Source organism: Molossus molossus, unplaced genomic scaffold (assembly GCF_014108415.1).
Source record: "Molossus molossus isolate mMolMol1 unplaced genomic scaffold, mMolMol1.p scaffold_m16_p_7, whole genome shotgun sequence".
Classification (NCBI taxonomy): domain Eukaryota; kingdom Metazoa; phylum Chordata; class Mammalia; order Chiroptera; family Molossidae; genus Molossus; species Molossus molossus.
Window position 1 is genome coordinate 21,827,290 of NW_023425401.1, and position 15,684 is coordinate 21,842,973.

Below are 15,684 nucleotides of genomic sequence, written 5' to 3' on the forward strand. Positions count from 1 at the left end.
AAAGAAAAGTGATTCATAAAAAGAGCTTTTCAAAGAGAGATTACGAAAACTACGATCACGCCAAAGCAAGATTATGAAGGTGTCTACAGCTAGCATTGCTTCCCCAAGCAAATTCTACAAGGAGGAGGGGGAGGCAAAGCCACTGCACACACCTGGAGAGACCTGATGAAGGCGCAGAAACAGAGGGCCTAGTGGAAAGGACACGGCCATTCGGAGGCAAGGCTCCCGGGATAGCCCAGGACACCGAGGCGCACAGCGATGGCCAGTGATCTCAGTCCCCTTCAGTTCAGAGCAGAATGACGTGCCCCATGACGCAGAGGCAGAACACTGGCAAACTTGGTGCTTGGTGCATTGTTTTTCTCCCTGTAAGATCATATCATAGTGCCTCACAATACAGCTAAGTAATTTTTAACACTGAGATATGATACTAAAGACGGCATTATACCACCTAAGAAATTGTAGTTTTTTTTCTCTGTGGCCAGATGGAGATGCATTGGAATAGCATCTCTTTAACTTGCTTCCTATTAGACCTGGCTGCACAGCCATGGATAAAAGAACAATAGTCCTCTAAGTCACATGACCTTTCTATTAGTCAACTACCACATGCATCCTGTGCTTTCTTTGCCTTTTACCTGACCTAGAAATGTTGTCACATACGCCTACATTCACACACAATCACGCAGTGCGTTGCCTGGAGCAGCGAGGCAAGAAATTCCATTGTGGATGAAGAACCTTTACGTTTGCACTCATTCTAGCAAATACAATTGTTTAAAGCTAATAAACATGTATCGGTGCACCTTTGGGGTTGTTATAGACAATGCCATTACAGAACAAAGGAAAAATAGGTTGTGCATAATGTTCTTTCTAATCTAGCTTCAGCGGGTGCTGAAGGATTAAACCACTAACTTTTTCAGATAAAGGAGTTACCTTTCTTTTAGAATTAGAAGTAGAAGAATCAGACAAACTGCTACCCAGAGAAGTGACCTCTGTAGTGGACATCTATTGCTTTTACAGCCCAGCATATACATTCCCTCTGAAACTCTTAATCAGACTGCCTCACTGGCCCCTCCCACCACTACCAGCAGCAGAGACACAAGATTTAGGCCTATCAATCATGGTTGCTCATCCTCCTATCGACAGTGATTGATCCATGGGATGGGTCCATAAACCAAAAGGGTCAATCAGTATGTCCTATATGATAATACAAGGATACAGAAAGATTTTAAAAATGGGATCCTCTGGTATAACAAGCTATAAGGGCAATTAAAATCAATTCTGCCATCTCGCAAATGTAAAGATCTCATCTCAAAAGAATCTAAGCAGAGACAAGGTGAGCTGAGAAATAGCAGAAGGAGCAAGAGTTCTGGCCTTTTCTGAGCCCCTTGATCCAGCCATACGTAGTGATCCAACTACTGGATGTCCAATTGTGTTTCTTTTAAGAGTTTGTGTTACCTTGCCAACACATTCTTTTAAGCTCATCTATGAATCTGGTGAATATAAGCTTCATTTTGCAAGCACTTATCATAAATTTGTTCAATACTGCAAATTTGCTTTGACTCTGTCTACCTTCACCGCTGTGACCACCTTCCAAAACAAGGAAATCAATGAGCCAGAGAAATGTCCTAGGCCATTTTCTTTCTGCAAACATCCTCCCTACACTCACTAAATTTAACTCCAGACTATATTTTACCAGTGAGCAGGTCAGTGGTTGCCTGCAGAGTGGGAGCAGAGGGAGGGATTACAAAGGAGGATAAGATAATTTGGGGTGGGGGTAGTGATGGATGTGTTCAGGTCTTGAATGTGGTGATGGGTTTACAAGTGTATACATGGTATGTATATATTATATGTCAAAACTCACCGAACATATACCTTAATGGGAAGCTTACTGTACGTCAGTAATACCTCAATTTAACTGTACCTCCCCACCCCCCCAAAAAGAAACTCAACTTTACAAGGCAAAAGCATTTCATAGCATCATCCTTCTTGATATAATAAATCCTGATGCCTACAGTTCAGATGTAATTTGGTGACAAGGAAGAAAGTCACAGGCCAAGAATGATGGAGCAGGAAAACAGTTAAGACTAGGACTAGACAACATGCTGGGATTGTGCACTTGCTCTGGACACGTTGCTACATGAAAATAATAAAACTTAGTATTTTGAGCAGCAGTAACTGGGTTTCTATTACCTACAGTTGGACTCTTGCTAACATGGTAGTCTTTGATGGTCTTTTTGTTAAAACCAATAGGATCAGGTCATATCCACAATGGCTTTTTTGTTTGTTTATTTGTTTTTATTGATTTTTTAGAGAGAGAGGAAGGGAGAGAAAGAGAGAGAAACATCCATGTGACAGAGAAACATTGATCAACTGCCTCCTGCACGCCCCCTACTGGGGATCGAGCCTGCAGCCCGGGGATGTGCCCTGACCAGGAATCGAGCCAGGACCTCTCAGTCCATGGGATGCTCAATCCACTGAGCCACACTGGCCGGGCTATCTTTTGTTTCTCATCTTAGCATAAAGTCCAAATCCCAGGTTGGCAAACTCAAGAATGCAAAGGGCCTGGGTGACCTCTGAGGTGATTCATGAGTTCCTCTTCACCACCTCCAGTCATACTTTGAATGTTTCTACACTTTAAGTGCCATATAATCAAGGCATGCGTTGATCTGCTAGTCCAAGCACCTGGCTAAGTGCCTGGCACAGAGATACTCTGGATGAAAGAACTCCTAGTATCGCTTCTCATGCTTTAAGGGACAGAGGATACTTATTCCCTACATTATACAGTATTTTCAGGAAAGAAATCCAGCCTAATGATATTCCAGATTATTCTATCTCTATGTCACCTACAAAAGAAATTTTCCTTCTTTCATCGAATATCCACATTTCAAAAACAAGATGCAAAGAAAGACCTGAATTAATCTACAACAGCTACATTTCTTTTTTTTCTAAGCATCCAAATTCTACCAGGGCAAGTGAATAATGAAATGAAAATGAGAATGAAATTGAGAATGAAAAAGGTATGTAGAACATTTGAAAAAACTGGATTCAATTCTGTCATTAAATGATTCACAAATGTTTTGTCAGCACAAAAGCAAGAGCGGCATTGTGGTGGTAGTGGAGGGTAAGAAATTTAAAACAATAATAAGATTTAGAAGGATTACAGCACCAAAATGCAACAGCATCCACAGATGTATAAGAACACAAAGGCTCCAGCCCTAGCTGGTGTGGCTCAGTTGGCTGGAGTGTTGTCCTGTGCACTGGAAGGTCGCGGGTTCAATTCCCGGTCAGGGTGTGTGCTGGAGGCAACTGATTTCTCTGTTCCCCTCTCTCTCCCTCCCTCCCTCCCTCCCTCCCTCCCTCCATTCCTCCTTCCCTCTCTTTCTAAAATTCAATAAACAACACTTTAAAAAAAGAAAACAAAGGGCCCAAATGATCTGCCTCTTACATGGTTCAACATTCCTAATGAGGAATCACACTTGAACACTGAACTGTCCCTCGGAACATCTGCCTGATGTGGAAAAGTAAAGAAAAAGTCAGCAGTGATCCAGCAAGTGTTTCAGTGATGTCCAACATCTGGATGGAAATATGAAAATCCTATAAATAAATCTGGATACCACTAAATATCCAGGCATTTGGTGTTGAAGCCAAAACCTAAGTTCATTCCATTTTCATCCTTCAGATGGCACCGAAGCCCGCCCTGCCTTGGGTACACGCTGTCCCTCCTTATGTTCCCCATAAGCAGATTACTCGATACTTATAGGCACAAAATACATAGTAACAACTGCTCTAAGGGATCCTGACTCATCATTTTCCAAGGATAACTAGTTTGAGGTGGCACCCACAGCTGCCAACAAACCTTGTTGGAGCAGTCTGGGTGACAAGAAATAGAGTTATGGGCAGAGAGCCCTGCACTGATTCCTTTATTCAATTAACTAAAGGCCAACCATATGCCAGGGCTGTGCTGGGCACTCAGGAAAGCAGAACCTTATTGCTGAGGGGCATATAGTCTATAATAGGAAAAATAAAAGGATAATTGCTCTTTTTAATGACTTCTGCACTGATCAATTCAAGTATCAAGCCTTAGTCCTCCTCTTAACTCAGCAGCATTTGACACAGATATTCAATTCTGTCTCCTACAAACAATTTGAACTTGGCTCCTAGAACACTAGCCTTTACCAAGTTTTCCTCCTCCCGGACCAGCCATTCCTTCTCAGACTCTTTTGCTAGCTCCTCTTTGTTTCCCAAAGCTCTTATTATATATAAGAGCATCCTTGGTTCAATCCATGGACCACTGCCCTTCTCCCTTGAGCCTCACTAACTTGTTAATTTCATCCAGCGTCAACCCTAATTGCCATTCTGTATGTTGATGCCTCCATGAATTTAAACCTCCAGCTATTCCTCTCCCCTGAACTCCACCGTTGTTAGTCTAACTGCTACTTGAAATTTCCACTTGGGTATTACTGGCATCCCATCTAATAGTGAACCCCTTACTTTCCTCCCCAAATCTCTCCACCCACAGTCTTCCCCATTCCCATGAACAGTGGATCCATCCAGCCCATCGCTTAGGCCATAAATCATAAGTAATCTGTGATTTCTCTCTTTCTCTCATGCCCTGTTTCAATCCATCAGGAAATTATGTTGGCCCCATCTTCAAAATATACCCCAAATCTGACTATTTCTCTCTCTTTTTAAACTTCTTTATTGATTTGAGAGAGAGAGGAAGAGAGAGGGAGATGGCACATTGATGAGAGAACATGGACTGGCCGCCTCCTGCATGTCCCCCACTGGGGATTTGGCCCTCAACCTGGGCATGTGCCCTGTCCAGGAATCGAACCAGCGACCTCTTGGTGCATGGGTCGATGCTCAACCAGTGAGCCAACTAGCCGGGCTAAATCTACTTCTCTTATTTCCACTGCTATCATACTGGTCCAAGCTGCCATCCATCACCTCTTGCCTAAATTGCTGCAAAAGCCTTACATTCATTCATACATTCACTGCTTCCATTTTTGCCATCTATAATCTATTCTCAATTCACTACTCAGAGAATCTGTTAAATACAAATCAGGTCCAGAGGCACCAATTTCATTTGGTGTAAAAGTACAAAGTCCCTACAGTGCTTTGAAGACCCTTCATAATCTGGGTCCCAGAAATTCTCTGATTCATTTCCTACCACTCCTTCCTATGCTGACTCTGTCCAGTCAAACTAGACTCTTCTCTGTCCCTTGCATGAACCAGGAATACTTCTGCCGGCTCTTTTCAAAGGCCTTACCCTCGGCCTTAAATACTTCCCCAGATATTTGTCCTTCATCACCTTTGAGTCTGATCCAAGCAGGCTAATCCTGACCACTATATATAAAACTATATACCACTCCTCTGCCACACTACTTTATTCTTCTAGCTTCATTTTTCTCCAAAGCACTGTTTTACTTTCTACTATGATATATAATGTATTTACTTATTTGGTTATCATTTATCTCCCCCATAAATGTAAGATTCATGAATGCAGGATGTTTTGTTTTTGGTTTTGTTTATGGCTGTTGATGCCTAATCACGATTATTATTAGAATGAATAAAAGAAAATTATTTGAGTTCATTTGATACTACATTTATATCAGACTAATAATAATATAGTAGATTAATAATATTAAAAATAACTCTAGCCAACTATTATTACAGTACAATTTTACAGGAAGTTGGGGAAAGTTTCAAGAAAACCTTAGAAATGTATGAAAGGTTGGGGAACAATGAAAGAAAAAAAAGAGTATTTAAAGAAACATTAGATTCTACAGTAGATAGATAAAAGTGATTCCTACTTTTTATTTCTTTTAAACCAATGATAACTTTCATGTTTTAAAATATTTGGCTGTATCCCAGCTTTAATTTTGATCAAATTATCCTTTTTATGCCCCATTAGGTATGTCTGACCTCTGGTGAAAAGGGGCAGCCAATTCTGCAAAATTCAATTCAAGAAGTATTTAGAGACTATAGTTTCTGGGTTAAAAAAAAAATACTGCTTACTGAAGGAAGCCACAAACAAGAAGTTATGATCTCTTCCAACAAAAGGTTAGTGACCAGGCTGGGGGAAGAAAAGGAAAGCAAACTGCTACCTACAATGGAGTATTGGTATGGTCAATGGCAAAACCAAAGTAAAACAAAATCTTACAACATAGGCTCTCTGTTCTCACTGCAGTTTACTGTTAGCTAGGAAGCTATTAAATTTTTTTGTTTGTTTGTTTAAAAAAATCACAAGCTCTTCCCCTCCCTGAACCCTGATTGAATTAGTGTGGGGTAGTATTAAGATTCTTAAGTGAAAATTTAAGGAAACAATTCATTCTGACTGAAGGAAGAAAAGGCTCTATTTGAGTAACTTTACAAAGACAGAGCAAGGCATTATAGGTTGTCAGCAGAGGATCAGCAAAGACAAAGGCAAGAAAGGGCAAAATAATGGGAATCCTCTGTGGCTGAGATCTAGAAAGGGATGCGATGGAGGAGCAGATGGTGACAGACCGTGAATAGCATGCTAAAGAATTTGGGTTTATTTTCCAAGAGTTTCATCCATTATTACAAGTGGGTTTGGATTATTCATTTCACCATGGTAAGACAGTCTGGAGGATGAATTCAGGTGAAATGTGATTTTAAAAGGAAAAGGAAGAGGAAGTTAACTTAGCCCGTTCTCACCAGAAATTCAAAGGTGTTTAGAGGACGATGGCCTACTTTCGAACCATCTACAACTACGGAAATTGAACCACTGAGATGTTCAAATCTCACTTTTCATACATGTGCTGAAATACAATTTTCCCCAAAATTAATTATGTCTTTGTCAATGCGTCTTAAACATGCAGTTAAAGTTTGTGAAAGTCGATAACCTCATTTTAAGTGAGAAATGACAAAAATGGCACCTTTTGGTGACTGTGTTTTTAAATCAAAAGTTGGGAAATTTTACAAACAGAATTGGCACAAAGACAGACTATAAATATCAGCACAACAGCATCATGTGACAATTCCCGGTTCTGTATATAAGGAATCCTTTTTAAATTCAAAATGCAAGTAAATATTCAGCAACCAATTAAATATTCTAAATTAATTCAGTAGTTTGAACAAGGGCACAGAGAAAAATAACATAAACCTAACTACACATTAAAATATCAAGCAAGAGCCCTGGTTGGTTTTGCTCAGTGGTTAGAGCATTGGCCTGTGGTCCCGAGAGACCTGGGTTCAGTTCCTGCTAAGGGCACATACCTTGGTTGCAGTTTGTCCCCGGCCCTGGTTGGGTCGTGTGGGTGGCAGCCACTCGATATGTTTCTTTCACGTTGATGTTTCTCTCTCTCTCTCTCTCTCCCCCTCTCTCTCCCTCCTACTCTATCTGAACAAACAAATGAAAAAATGTCCTCGGGTGAGGATAAAAAAAAAAAAATAGATATATATATATCAAGCAAGAATAATTTGAAAAAATGATGGGAATTTTGAAAAATGCTAAATGCAAAAATTTGAAAGCAATAAGATTTTCTTTTGGCTTAAGGACTAGTATTTTTCATTTATTTTGAGACTGAACAAAATTAGAGCACTCTAATAACCACAATAGGACTAAAAAAATTTCAGGTAAATCATTCCAAATTTATACTTACCACATACATCTCAGTCTTTGTGTGTGTGTGTGTGTGTGTGTGTGTGTAACTTGTTTATATCAATAACATCTCAGTCTTTTGTCTTTATACCTGAAAGATTATTACTACTTGGAGGGTATAAATTCTTGCTCCCTAGGGCCTGCATGAATTAACATTAGCCTGTTAGTTTTAGAAATTCCAATAGTTTGAAAATTTCTTCATGATAACATGCAAGTTTGTAATTCAGAAATTTAAAATAATTTCACTTTTCCACCTGAAGCTGTAACAATTTAATTTTTTTTAATTAGTGTATCCAAAGCATTTATCTACATTTTCTCATTTTATCCTCACCACAACCCGATAAGGGGAGAGTAAAAAATATCACCAGTTTATAAATGAAAAAACACAACAAAACAAAAAAGCAAAACAAACCTGAAGCTCAAATAAACCGTTTGCCCAAGGTCACATTCCAAGCAACTTGTAGAGTTAGTATTCAAACTTGAGTTTTCTTCCTTAATCCAGTGCTTTTCCCCCCACAGACTGCATACATAAATATATGCTTTTATCTGATAAAGATGGTATGTTTACCTATTTGGTATGTTCCCAGTGTCAGAGATATTACAGTGTGTATCTTAGAAGGAATGGAAATCTGTATAATTTTTGATGCTGCACAGGCATCTTTTTTCTTTATTAATTTTAGATAGAGGAAGGGAGAGAGAGATAGAAACATCAATGAGAGGAAACATCGACTGCTGCCTCCTGCATGCCCCCTACTGGGGATTGGGCCCACAACCCGGGCATGTGCCCTGACCAGGAATCAAATTGGCAACCTCTTGGTGCATGGGCCAATGCTCAACCACTGAGCCACACTGGCTGGACTGCATGGGAATTTTTGTCAAGGCACTCAAATGTATAGGGAAAAAATTGCAAAAGAAAAAAATAAATAGAAACAAACTTGAAAAAAATGTTAGAAGTTAGAGTGATTATAGAAAAAGGCACAAAATTGCAACTTCTGAAATTGCCTCTTTCATTTTAAGACCACATTTTAACTTATTTTCTGTTCCTTACATTCTTAATTAAAATTACATACATAATCTACATATAATCTCAACAGTGCCGTTTCTAAGTCTTTTCTCTGCTTAAGAAGCACAAGATGTATTATAAATCTTCAAAATGTTATCTATATTGTAATACATCATTTATTTCATATTTCCTAAAATCCCCCACAAATCACTAAGTATAGTTTTTTAAAGTTGTTTTTCACTATTTGCCCAAATATTTTCAATGAAAATTATGTTTTAAAAAACTATTAAAAGGCCCTGCCCAGTTTGGCTCAGCGGTTAGAGCGACGGCCTGTGGTTCCAAAAGACCTGGGTTCAGGTCCCGCTAAGGGCACATACCTCGGTTGCAGTTTGTCCCCGGCCCTGGTTGGGTCGTGCAGGTGGCAACCACTCGATGTGTCCCTTTCACGTCGATGTTTCCCTCTCTCTCTTTCTCTCTCTCCCTCCCTCCCCACTCTATCTGAACAAAAAATAGAAAAATGTCCTCGAGTGAGGATTAAAAAAAAAACTATTAAAAGCCCTGGCCGGTTTGGCTCAGCGGTTGGAGCATCGGCCTGCGGACCGGAGAGTCCCAGGTTCGGTTCCCGCTGGGGGCATGTACCAAAAAAAAAAAAAAAAAAAAAAAAAAAAACTATTAAAGATAAAATAAACCATTTTCCTGAAGAAGCTTTAATTTGGATCTTTTATTATTGATTTATTTAGAGAGAGAAAGAGAAATATCAATGTGGGAGAGAACATCAATTAGCTGCCTCCTGCACGCCCCCTACTGGGGATCAAGCAGGAAACCTGGGCATGTGCCCTGACCTGACCAGAAATTGAAATTGAACTGGGACCTTTCAGTTCAAGGGACAACTTTCAATTCACTGAGCCACACCCGCCAGGCTTAATTTGTATTTTTATCCAAAATAGTATTAAAAGGGGGGGGGGGGGGCTCATGTTATTTCTATTTCCCCAATTCAAATCATACTTTCACTCCCAAATCTCTCTAACCCACCAGATCTGCCCTGAATGTTATGTCACCTGAAGGCAGTCCCTCCCACATACAGCACTTAACTTTCCCATTCCATGAATCTCAAGATCCTGTCTTCATAGAATAGGTACATATTGGCCTATGTATGTGTTTATTATTTCCCATAGTTTTCATCAGACTGTACCCAGTAGACAAATGTTTATTCACTGACTAAAGCTCTTGAGATTGTGTGTATAAAATAGAGTAAATAAAACAGAGGCTTAATAAATGCATATTGCTTTTAAAGCCCAGGTTGCTTTGCTGTTGTATTCCCAAGCTGAGAACAATGCTTAGCACACAGTAGGTACTCAAAGAGAAACTTTCAATTTATTTAAATGTGGCACGTTCTGAAACCAGTCATTCTCTTTCTTATAGCACAATGAAGGAGCACACTGAGACTAGCTTCTTTCTCCCTTTCTTCCCAAACTTATAAACTATTTATATTCACTACATTTAAAGTCACTTGGTACTAAGGATTCTATTAATTAAAACAACCTAAACATAACAATGACAACAAAAATTAACTGCACCTTTGTCTAGTGATCAAATGTCATGACAAGTTTGGGGAACGTTCCTTCCAACCTATTTTAGTGACATGCTTTCTGAACTGATCAGAATTTCTGCTCTAATCTCAGCCCTGCTTGAGTACGTGGTCAGTTTGGCTGGTAGAGTCCTACATTCCTCAAGTAAATGCTTCAACAAGTAAATGCTTCAACACAAAGATGACACAGCAGGCCGTGGCCTTTACCCCTGCCACTCCTTATGTAATTCTGGTCTTACTAAGCAATTTTAGAAATGACTTCAGGACTAATCCTGCAATTTCAAGCATATTTTAGAGGCAGTGACTCAGGTGGGATTGGAACCTACCAAGGGTACTTCTATTCTTGCCTTAAAAAAAAATGTCTCCCAAGTCTTCAATCTCAATCCCACTCCAACCACCTCAAATTTCTCGTCTTAAAATGCTGACAGAGAGACCAGGAAAAATAGAGAATCTAAATAATAGCTGTGGCACATTTTCAGCATTTATTTCATAAGACCTGGTCCAACTTTTACCCTTTGTTCATCTCCAACTTGAACTGATGAAATTGTTTTCGCTTGTTCACAATGTATAAAAAGTAGACACTAACTCATTTAAAGAAAGATCCTTTTGTCTACAAAGCCTAAAATTTAAAAGGGCTAACCATTTTCATAGTCCTGTGAATTCCCAATTAAGTTTTACCGCATAGCTATTAAAATCAATAGAATACACTCTGAAGATCAATAACTGAGAACAGGTATAAAAGTCTTAATATGTTCATTTAGAATTAATTACCTTTCTCCTTGCTTTCCTGATACATAGTAAATGCAACTAGAAATGATATAATTTGAAAACAATAGAATTAGATTTAAAAATAACTTGCCTTTTTAAAAATATCCATATTACACATCATATATAGACATCTCAGTCAAGTAACTATGCAAAGTAGACCTTTTACTGTGTGTAAACAGACACGATAAGATTAAGTGTCTGGTCAACAGGTGACTAAATCATTGGGGGGCGGGGTAGCAGAGGTCACCGCATAAAATGATGAATTTGAAGTTTTATCATGCCAATAAGAGAAAATACCTGGAGAATTGGTCAGCATGTAGTTAATAAATAATCAACGTGATAAGCATAATTCAGGTAAGACAACGGTGGGTTTTAATTTGAAACGTGGCATGGGTCTCCAATTACAAGGAACTGGACCACGAGGTTTTCTAGAATTGTTTTCCCCAAGTCTACCATTAGTGACCGTGTTGATTAAATTCCTAACTAACCAGAAAAGCATATTTTATTCCAACTCTGTTTTGCCTTTACAGCTTTGCAATCCTGTTCACATACAAAGAACCAGTAATGGTAAACTGACCCAGTCTGTCTCTCCTGTTGGTGACCACAAGGCAGTCTTTCCATTCCAAAAATGTAACCTAAGCTTGCACAGATGGTCTAGCTCATTGCTATTGCAGGGGAGCTGTGTTTGTTTCCAGGGTCGGTGCTCTAAAACGCCAGGTGTATTTATAGATGGAAGCAAGGCTATATGATAGAGGGATAATGACAGAAGAGGAAGTATCTTCCGCCTGGTGGAGAAGCCTGTGGAAAGATCTGGATTCCACGGCCTGGGTTCTACTCCTGCCTCTCCAGCTACCAGCTATGTAAACTTATTAAGACTCGTCTGGCCTGTTATCTTAGGGATTTAAATAATACCCCTTGCTTGCGATGGATGTCAGTATGATGAATGAAAATCTCAAGTCAGGGGCTGGTGTGGTACGCAATCAATAAACGGAAACCTGCTCTCCCATCCTCCGGTTCACCCAGAACTGCGCTTCAGAAATCACAAAGAGAGACTGCAGCGTTAAAACTAAAAGGCCCGAGCTGGTTGTAAGGCAGAGAAACGACTAGGGAGGAGGCTCGCGTATTTACTGAACGATTTCGTTTAAAATGGAGTTAGGATGTTGACAAGAGGGAAGACACATGGAAAAAGCATCGGGTATGAGAAAAATTGGACAAAAAAAGAGGCATCCCTTTACGTAAGCACGAGACAAACTTCGGAAGCTGCGGATATCCTGTGAACCTCATCTGTGACCCCAATTAAAATCCCAGTAGCACGTAGAGCTAACCTAGATGCACAAGGTCCACATGCCACCTTGTCAGTTTCAGATCACGCTATTCTGCAAAATTGTCCTCCAACCCGAGGCAGCTCTCCCGCCTCCTACCCCGCCCCAGATGGGTCTGGAAGCCTGGAGCGAGAATCAGAAGGGTCAACGAGAGGAAAGTGGGAAGGTCTGGTCAAATAACTGAAAGACAAGGCGGTGGATGAGGGGGCGGGGTAGAGCAATGTGGCAGAGACCGGGCCAGCGAGCCAGAAAGACCGCGGCTCCATAAAAAAAGGAGAGGAAGAGACTGCGACAACCGCCGGCTCCTGGGCGCCGTCGGGGGCTGACGGCCAGGCCCGGGGCGCACTAAGCGTGGGAAGACGGGAAGGGGGCGTGGGACGAAATAGAGAGTCGCTGGCCAGGCAGGGAAGCCAAGGAGCACCGGACCAAGCAGGTGCAGAGCCCCCAGGCCGGCAGGAGCGGGCTCGGGATACTCACGGTGTAGAGCAGGTTGAGTGCGCACAGGCAGTTCTTGGAACACGCGAAGCCCCCGCAAACCATCTTGGAGCCTGTGGTTCCCGGCAACGGCAGGTAAATCTGGCTCCGGCGGACGCTGCCGAACAGCCTCTTTGTCTTCGCCTTCCGGGCCTGGCCGAGCCAGGAGAGCAGAGCGGACACCGGCGGGGGCCCCGGGCTGGGGTGGCAGTGCGCGGCGCGCCCAGAGCGGCTGCGACCCGCTCAGGAACCTGCGGCTGCTGCAGCTGGAGCCCGAGCCCCGCCCAGCACCCCCGCCTTCTCCCGCGCGCTGATTGGCCGCCAGCAGGGAACAAAGGTAGAAATATGCAAATAAATGCGCTCAGCCGGCCGGGATCCGGGAGGGGCGGGGCGGCCCTGCGGCGAGGGGGAGGAAGCCGCGGGCCGGAGCTGGTGACTCGTCCTCGCGGTGGTTTCCTGGGGAGCAGGTGAGGAGAAGAGGGCGGGGCTTGCTGGAGATCCGCCCCGGCAGGGAGGGACTCGACAGCACCTCGCAGTTCTCGGCCGCGGCGGATGACGTGGAACCATTTTGAATGAGATTTTCAAATTAAGCACGAAACCTTCTTTGAATGAAGGAAGGTAGGCATAAATAAATGAATCAATAAATGAATGACTGGCAGAGATTAAAAAGTGAGAATGAAATAGAGAAAAATGAAAGGAAGGTAATGAGTGAAAGAATAAAAGGAGAGAATGAAATTTCTACTTGTGACTCTTGTCAGGTCAGATTTGTCCTACAGGGATTTGCCAAAGAATATTAATAAACTTATGAATATGTGCATGCAAAAAAAAAAAAAAAAGAGTGAGAGAGAGAGATTATTTTGGGCTTGCAGTCCTGAATTTCAATAAGATTTTTTTTTCACAAATAACTGTGAAAAAAATTTTAGTGACAGTCTTCACATCAGTCAATTCATTATCACTTTATTGTCTCCTGTAGAAACACATCTAGTATCCTCAGATTCCTGACCTATAAATTGTGATATAAACACTATGTTAAGCTTTTTGCAATGTCTGGCTCAGGGTAAGTGCTCAATAAATGACATCTACTAAAAATATAAGATTTTATTATATGTCTCGTTTTTAATATATTTTTTTCTTTTATTGATTTGAGAGAGAGATAGAAACATGGATAACAGAACATCGATTGGCTGCCTCCTGCATGCCCCCCACCAGGGACCAGGCCCACAACCTGGGATGTGCCCTGACCGGGAATGGAACCAGTGACTTCTTGATGTATGATTGGCGCTCAACCACTGAACCACACCAGCCAGGCTAGTATTAGTAGATCTAATAGTTTTGAATACCTAGTATGTTCCAGGCATTAAGCTAAGCCAATAAAAGTTTGGTTATTTCATAGTACCTTCTACCAAAAAAAGTTCTTATAAAGACATTTTCAGATATTTACATGGAACCTAAGAATTTATGTTGAGTAAACAATATGATAGCAAATGCTAAATATATGTTAAATAAAATATAGCAGCTGATTAAAATGATTTATCCCCTTGGAATTCTCTGCTCCCTCTTCTAACCTCTCCTTACCTCTCCAAATCCCACCACATCAAGAAGTCTCAGTGATTCTTTAGCTTTTGTACTCCACATTGACCTTTTGTATATATCAAGAAGTATTCCGAAAAGTCAATCTGGAAAAGGACCCTCTATCTCAAACAATACTTTGATGCTTTGATTTCCATTTTGAAAGCCAAAGGCTTACTAAAGAAGTATTAGCAAGGAGATCTTTTCTTCCTTCCTCTTCCCATTTCTTTATGTCACCAACATTGCTAGCACTTCATCATATTCAATCAACTATGGCAACTCTCTCTTTGTCTTCATAGTATCCTCAACCATCTCCCTGTGGGTTTAATCTTTTTCTTTTTCTCAGAGATATGCCACCTATCAGTCAGGGATCCAGCAGGATGGAGATGGTTCATTCAAATAGCATAATTGAGAAGATTTTAATAAAGGCACTCTTTTTAAAAGTGTGGACAAGGTTAAAGGAAACCAACAATAGATGGTGAAGCAGCTCATACCTAGCAAAAGCAGGTAGTTATGATTTCACTTAAGTCTGAGGGGCAACATATGGGAGCAGTTGCAGAAGCCAGGCAAGAGCTGTAGTTGATAGGAACTGGGGCCTTTAATAGAGAAATCAGAGAAACTACTGCAGATTGGGAAAGAAAACAAATGATTTCTCCTTAGGATTGGGATGTAGGATTTTACAAAAGACCATTTAGTTCCTGTTAACAAGGATCTAGAGAAACTACAAAATCATAGCTTTTAAAAAAACCTATCAGAGAACTGAGGCCCCAAAGACATCTAAAGGAACCAAAATCTAGGAAGTAACGAGACATTCTTAGGAATAGAAAGCCCACAGTTGCTTTGATCTCCTGTGGATTGGCTATAGAAGGAAGACTGTCACGGAAAGGGATAAAAAGAAACCAGTTGATCATTTAAATATCTTTTAATGCCCAAATGTGGACTAGTGTGACAGTTTATAATCCAAGTATTACCGTCTAACGATTTGAAAGGCCAAAATTCAAAATGTCAGAGTTTGAAGGAAAGAAGTTTTTATTGACCAAGAAGGCCCAACTGATAAGATGGGAGCTGTAGTGGTACCCCAAATCTATCTTAAGAAAGTAAAGCCTGCCCTGGCTGGTTTGACTCAGCGGTTAGAGCGTCGGCCTGTGGTCCAGAGAGACCCGGGTTCAGTTCCCGCTAAGGGCATGTACCTCGGTTGCAGTTTATCCCCGGCCCTGGTTGGGTCGTGAGGGTGGCAGCCACTCGATGTGTACCTTTCAGGTCGATGTTTCTCTCTTTCTCTCTCTTCCTCTCTCTCCCTCCCGCTCTATCTGAACAAAAAATGAAAAAATGTCCTCGG

General features: G+C 41.1%; 1 protein-coding gene across 1 annotated transcript in view; it reads right to left on the reverse strand.

Annotated features, from left to right (window-relative positions):
- Positions 1–13,014, reverse strand: part of TSPAN13 (tetraspanin 13) — a 38,283-nt gene extending 25,269 nt beyond the window's left edge. The window contains exon 1 of the mRNA XM_036247564.1: positions 12,780–13,014. Coding sequence (XP_036103457.1) covers positions 12,780–12,842 — 63 coding nt within the window. The 5' untranslated portion in view covers positions 12,843–13,014. The remainder of the gene's footprint in view (positions 1–12,779) is intronic.
- Positions 13,015–15,684: the final 2,670 nt, after the last annotated feature.